The following is a 7,522-nucleotide window of genomic DNA, read 5'->3' as shown; positions in this document are numbered from 1 at the left end:
ACTCGCCGTGTTTGGAGGGAGAGAAATGCTGACTATGACCCCAAGAACACCATACCTACAGTCAAGCACGGAGGTGGAAACATTATGCTTTGAGGCTGTTTTTCTGCTAAGGGTACAGGACGACTTCACCGCATTGAGGGGCAAATGGACGGGGCCATGTACTGTAAAATCTTAAAGATGTATTGAGGATCTGTAAAGAGGAGTGGATCAAAATCCCTCCTGAGATGTGTGCAAACCTGGTGACCAACTACAGGAAACGTCTTACCTCTGTCCTTGCCAACAAGGTTTTCTGTACTAAGTCATGTTTTGCTTGGGGATCAAATACTTATTTCACTCACTGAAATGCAAATCAATTTCTAACCTTTATATAATGTGTTTTTTTTCCCTGGATTTTTTGGTTGATATTCCATCTCTGTACGTTAAAATAAACCTACCATAAAAATTAAAGTGGGCAAACTTACAAAATCAGCAGGGGATCAAATAAATATTTTCCCCACTGTACTTGAAGTATGCAGTGTTAATTTCGACAGCAAATTTTTATTTAGTTTGTCATAGCCTTTTGACTAAAATGCTGTATAGTTTTAGTCATATTTTAGTCATCTGAATTGTTTTAGTCTACATATATTTGACTACATATAAGATTTTAGTTCACTAAATTTACAGTAAATTTAGTCAACTAAAATCTTAATGGATTTAGTTAAATTGTAATGCATTAAGCATTTCTCAAAAATTTCCAAACTTATTCACTTCTGGAGAAAAACAATATCTATAAATCTGTTAATATGAATATTAAGGTTTGAACATGCAACACAGACACATTTAAATGCTGTGACATAATGTCTTAATTTATCTTGAAATTAAAATAAACAATTTCTCCAAGAAACAAGAACATGATCTTTTCAATTAATGCCATTCTTTATAACAACATGCACATAGTAATCTTAATTCTTTCAAACAGACGTGGTGTAAATTAAATGCAGATTAATCCTAGTTATTTAGTTGTTATTTAGTCAAGAGCATTAAGTGATTTTCTCGTTTTCTTTCGTTATTTGATTAATGATGGACAGCAGTAGGTTTATTAGGATGTATTCCCTGTCTTGTTTGGTTCGATTGAATCAAACTCAAGTTTACTTCCTCCTTTGGTGCGGATGTTTTGGGCAGGTGTGAATACAGCAGTCGCACTCGGGAGCAGACCCAGTGGTGTATAAAGCACCTGAAAGCCATACTCAAGTAAAAGTACAGATATCTTCCCAGAAAATGACTTTGGTAGAAGTTGAAGTCACCGTTTGGAATATTACTCGAGTAAAAGTCTTAACGTATGTGATATTTATTGTACTTAAGTACAAAAAGTATTTTTTAAATCTTAAATGTACTTAAGTATTGAAAGTAAAAGTACAAGTAAATGCAAAATGGAAAAGAAGCAACTAAATATATATATAAAAAATGTTCATACACAGCTTGAGTAGCAAGATTGTGTTCGGTTTTAACTCTTTCTTCCATTTTGTATTTTTGGGTAAGAATAAGAAGCACTTCATCTGGTAATTAGTGTCTTTCATTCCAACATAAGAAAACATTTCTGGAATCTGCATCTGAAATAGCATTTAGACGTATTTACACAGTTAATGTATCTCAGAGGCAGGGGCGGAGCCAGGGGGTGGCCGTGGCCACCACTGACCTAAGCTTGGCCACCCCACTTACAACTGCAGTTTTTGTCCCTTTTTTGACAAGAAATGCATTTATTAAGACACGGAACCGCCGTATCTCTTTATGACCACATCAAACGGGAGACTCTTCAGACGCATACTTCAACTTCGCCTCAGCGCCAGGCGCTAGTCAAACGAGCGCGGAAATTAAGGAACATGTCCCAAATGAGCTTCAGTAGAACAACCGTGAACTTGTTGAGATGTTGATGAGATGTTGTAGGCTTTATGTCAGTAAATCAAATTTTTCCTCTCCTGACAGCTGTTTTACCGTGCTCACGGCGCACACTCTTCAACTTTACGCGAATATAAGGCACACACTCTATATCGCTTCACATAAATAATGCGTGCAATAAACTATGAACATACAATGTAGTTCTGTCGTCAGTTAAGTCATGAAATTACCAAAAAGGCGATTAGTGCATTCATTTATGTATAGCATCACATTAAAGAACATCTCTAAATAGCATGTACTAACATATTGTGCAAATCGAGATCACAATATAGCCTACAATATAGGCCTAAACAATAAGGCGCAAGCCGGGTTTTTAAAAAAAAAATGTTTTGTAATTTAATGCACAAGTAAATATGAACACAGTGCATTTATACTAGAAAACATGCGCTATTTTTATTTTTTGTTTTGTAAAGTACAAATGAAAATGAAACCATTTAAGCATAAAATAACTCATTTTACATTCTGGCATTTATGTGCTGTTGACTTCCGTCCTTTTTAAAAAAAAAAAATTTTATTAACCAATTCTTATCACTATCTGCATGTCTCATCAATGAGTATGCAATGATGGAGTACAAGCTTTTGGGGGGTTTGAGAACCAGAACCAAGCTGACTTAGCAATAAAGCTATAGTGAGCCCCTTTATTAAAATACCTGGAGGTGGGGAATAATACACAAATTGTTATATTCACTCAGCATTACTTGATCTAATTCACAAATATCTCAAATACAATTTAGTAGAAATTAACTACAATTTAGAATGCCTGGAATTTTGAGTTTTAATATACTAATACATCAACGTGCGTGCGCTATGTGTGTGATTTGGTGATATAGCCGCCTTGATAATGTCAGATCGCACATCATTAGCAAAAACAAGCAATATTATGTCTAAAATGTAAGTCACTTACTGCTGTACTGAACTTGTATAAAATTATTATTAAACGTGTTCATGCTGATATCTGCAGAAAAATGGCACTCTTTGTGTGATATAGATTAAGTTAACTATATTAAATTCAACACTTACCATATTATCGAAGATATACTGTATATCGCACACCCCAGACTCGACTGGAGTAGAAAATGAATCATCTGCGGCTGTGCGCACACACAAACCTGCTTTCCTGCATTCCGTGTTCTTCTGACTTCTATTTTGTAGTAAGTAACGAATATGCTTCGGGGAAATGTATCGGAGTAAAAGTATACATTTTAATTAGGAAATGTAGTGGAGTAAAAGTAAAAGTTGGCTGAAATGTAAAGTACAGATACTCCCAAAAAATACTTAAGTACTGTAACGAAGTATTATTACTTCGTTACATTACACCACTGAGCAGACCAAACAACCGTACTGAGACCCAGCGGAAGAGGTGGTCTCGGTCCGCTTCCAAACTAACTCTGGTACGTTTGAATGGATAAACCAATGAATGGATGAAATTAGCACACGTGTTGTTTTGTTTACAATTTCTGGTTCACTTGCAAAAAGAGCAGTGTGAAAAACGAATCGCACCAAAAAACAAAACAAAAAATAAAACATTGTATTTGGTCTGGACCAAAGCAAGTGAACTAGCGGACTTTCCTGGTGTGAATACACCCATAGTCTGCTGTGACTGCTGTGACTGAAACAAAGTGTACCAGGACCTCATTGCTTTCACAAATCATGAGGAAATCGAACTATAAACGGACCCACAAACGAACCTCTGGAGGTTGTCTGGGCGCGGTTCGCTTTTGGGTCCTTTTAGTGGGGTCGGAGGTCACTTGTTTGTTCACATATACGAGCTGAACCGCTCCGAAAACGTTTGCTGGGCTCAAACGAACTAGGTGTGAAAAAACACCTCAAGATTAATGTACAGATCCAATGCACTGATACACATCTTGATATTCTCCCAACTGTTTACATTCACTTAAGATATAAGAGACTGTAACTTGAAAACTTGCCAAAACTGATATTTTTACATAATTGTTTTTGACCATTCAGGTTGTTTTCACAACTAGTTCATTTGAGTCCTGCAAACGCTCTCGGAGTGGTTCAGCTCGTATGTTACCAAACAAGTGATCTCAGACCCCCTAAAAGGATATATAGCGATTCAGTATCGAATATATTACATTTATTACATTAATGGGAGCGTTGACAACAAGTGTCCTTGCTCGTGAATATTTCCGTGAGTGAGCGCAATCTCCGATCTGTCTCTGCGACTGATGTGTGAGTGTGTGCGCTGTCTCGTGTGTGTCGATGAAAGCAGCGAAAGTTATTAGCAAAGAAACATTTAAATACTATCTCATCTGAGGTAAAAAAGGTTGAAAAAAGTTTAATTAACTTTATACATAATGTTCCCTTTTAATTTTAACTTTGACTGAAATGCATTGTTAAAGCTCTGCAAATGTCTTGACCGGTTTCATGATCAGGGATTGCCAGCTCTTCCACACCCCCTTCCCTGTTCTCTTCATCTTCCAAATTTTTCAGTAGGACTGCATGTCACTGCTGCACAGAAAGCTGCAGTCTGGGTTCCTATGAAGTTGTGGTGTGAACAGGAAAGTGTCTGAGATCACTTAAGTGCTGAAGAGGACTGAGAAAATAACTGGGTTCTCTTTTGAGTCAACTTATTGTGAACACCATAAGGACTGATGTCACTTTGGCTGGTTCCCTTTCTGGTTTACTTTGTGAACTGGGTTTGGTTCCTTTAAAACGAACTATATGTGAAAACACCCTCACCAGATGCAAAAATACATGAAAGAGAGCTGAATTCAGTACTCTGGGCTTCTTGACGAGCATTGCAGGGTCCATGACTCACTGCCATAGAGGAGAGTATTCACCACACCGGCCTTGTAGATCTGAATCTTGATATATTCTGAATCTTGGTCTACTACACTGTCTTTGTCAGTCTAGACATGGTTGTAATAGCCCCCCAATTTGCTAGCTCAGCTTATTGTAAATAGAGATCGAGGATCTCAGGTATACAAGGTCATGTATGACCTCAAATTTATAGTCAGAGATGGAAATGGTAGGAGGAGGATTTAAATCTTCTCCCACGACTTGAGTCTTCTTTAGGCTGATGCTGAGCCCAAACTCTTGGCATACCTTGCTGAAGTGATTCATCAGCTGTTGCAGATCCTCCGCGGAATGTGTGGTGAGAGCTGCATCATCAGCAAATAGGAGGTCCCTCAAACACTTAATTCAGACTCTGGTCTTTACTCTTAATCTAGAAAGGTTGAAAAGCTTTCCATCAGATCTAGTATGAAGGTAGATCCCTTCAGTAGCAGACCCAAAGGCGTGCTTAAGCAAGACCACAAAAAAGATGCTGAAGAGTGTGGGAGCGAAACACAGCCCTGTTTCACTCCATTTCATATGTCAAAGGCCTCTGAGGTTGACCCATCAAAGACAACTGTTTCTTTCATGTCAAAAGGGATGGAAGGATCTCTTGGTGCTGATGAGAATTAGTGGACAACATATCTTGACCAAGATCTTGAAGAGGCCATCTCTGCTAACAAGATCAAAGGCCTTGGTAAGATCAGCAAATGCCACATAAAAGGGGTGGCGGCTGCTCCCTGCACTTTTTCTGTAACTGTCGGAGTGAGAAGATCATGTTGACTGGATCTTTTGATTCAGGACCCACACTGTGACTCTGGATAAACTCTCAGCAAGGACCTGAAGGTGCTTAAGGAAAACTCAAGTGAACAGCTTTTTTACGCTTAGAAGAAATATGCCGTAATATTTTATTACAATCATTGCTTAAATATTATTGAGTGTGACGATGCTTGCATCCCTCATAACCTGTGGCACAGTGCCTTCTCTTCAACATAGGCAAAGAATTTCATGCAGCTTACTGAGCACTGTTTCTTTACAGCACTTCAGGACTTCTGCAGGAATGCCATCCTTGTCGGGAATTCAGTACTGCATTCAGTTCCTCTAGGGTGGGTTCCCTATCCAGCTCAGACAGGCACTCAAGGGAATCCAGGGCTTTCTCAAAGACCATATTTTCCCTGGCATGTAACTCGGAGTAGTGCTCCACCCACCACTCAGTCTGCTTAACCCGGTCTTGTATTATCTTCACTGTGATGGACTTCAGGTGTGCAGTGTTTTTTTTTTGTTATAGGGCCCAATGACTGCTTGATGCTGTCATACATCCATTTGACGTTTTCACAATCTGCAGCACACTGTATCTGTGAGCAAAGCTGTAGCCAGTAATCATTGGCACATCAGCAAGCCACCTGCTGGACCTTCTAGTGGCCCAAAGGGCCTGCCAGTTTTGTTGCCTTGAGCAGGTCTTACAAACAGCCAGCACATGTCTCTTTCCTTTGATGACTGGCATTATCACCTTGGCATTGGCCTCAAACCAGTTTGCAGACTTTTTGGTCTTCTTTCCAAAGATGGAAATGACAGTATCAAGCACAGCATCCCTGATGCATTGCCATCTGTCACTGGCGTTGCTGTTTAATATGCCTGGAAGGATGTCCTCCAGTGCTTATGTAAACTATTCTATTCTGTCCTGGTTGTGTGTCTCACTGGTGTCAGCCCGTGGCCTACCTTCCTATTTTGGTGTGATGCAGTCTCCTTGGTTGCAGCTTGATCTTACTGCAGACCAGAGAGTGATCCGTATCACAGTCCGCACTCTAATAGCTGCATGTGAGCTTGACACTGGACAACACTGAACGTCTGGTCAGAATCAGATCTGATGCCAGTGCTTGGACCTTGGGTGTCTCCAGGAAACTCTGTGCTGTGGCTTGGTGTATAAAAAAGTGATGGTGTTGATTTCCAGACCTTGGTGGCAGCAGAACTCGATTAAGCATTGCCCATTCTCATTCACCTTGCCAAGTCAAACTGACCCAAGCAAGTTGCTCAGGAGTTGTGGTCAGTGCCCACTCTAGCATTGCAATCCCAGAGAATGAACAGTGGCTTTTCTGGTGAGATACTGTTGACAGCAATGTTGGGATAATTGTAGGACTTGTCCTTTGCTTCAACTGTATGGTTCATGTCTGTAGCCCAGATCTGGGCCACTCGAGGGCCATCATTCTTTGCTGTATGTGGGCCGAGGAAAACTGTTTGTGTGACCCAAAGATGGGTCATATGGCCATTGCTCACATAAACAGGTATTTATAACAACTTTGTTAAATATTTCCAGGAAGGTTCCATTGAGATAAAAGGAAATCTCTTCTTCCAGGGAGTCCTGGCAAGTAGATACAACATAAGAATGACTTCACTTGCAGATAACGGTGTCTTATCTTTGCAGGATCAACTGGACGAGACAAGACCAAACAACAGAGTGTGGGTGAGTATGGGTATTTCTGCAGTCCAGGTAATTGTGAGGAATCAGTATTCAGTTGAGTTGCAGGCTCTGGTGCTTATGGAACAACTGAATCCTTAACACTGTGTGGGTTATATTATGTATATTACATTATACATTTTAACAGTTTTGTTCAATAAAACCATATCATTACTTGGTTGTGATTTTTTAAAAAGTTGTTTACGTTTTTTTTTAACCAAATGATCACCTCATTATTGCATATGTATTTCAAGTCATTTTAAATGCTGTATTTAAAAAAAAAATAATCTGATTAATCATCAAAATCAATAATAATATTTATACATACATAATACA

General features: G+C 39.2%; 1 protein-coding gene across 1 annotated transcript in view; it reads left to right on the top strand.

Moving 5' to 3' along the window:
• Positions 1-7,288, top strand: part of LOC107714801 (uncharacterized) — a 36,620-nt gene extending 29,332 nt beyond the window's left edge. Inside the window, 1 exon segment of the mRNA XM_016520771.1 lies at positions 7,154-7,288. Within this exon segment, the coding sequence (XP_016376257.1) occupies positions 7,154-7,288 (135 nt within the window).
• The last annotated feature ends 234 nt before the right edge of the window (positions 7,289-7,522 follow it).

This window comes from Sinocyclocheilus rhinocerous, unplaced genomic scaffold, assembly GCF_001515625.1.
Source record: "Sinocyclocheilus rhinocerous isolate Xijiao unplaced genomic scaffold, SAMN03320098_v1.1 scaffold2224, whole genome shotgun sequence".
Taxonomy (NCBI): domain Eukaryota; kingdom Metazoa; phylum Chordata; class Actinopteri; order Cypriniformes; family Cyprinidae; genus Sinocyclocheilus; species Sinocyclocheilus rhinocerous.
The sequence above is the reverse complement of the archived record's forward strand: the minus strand, read 5'-3'. Positions and strand labels throughout refer to the sequence as shown.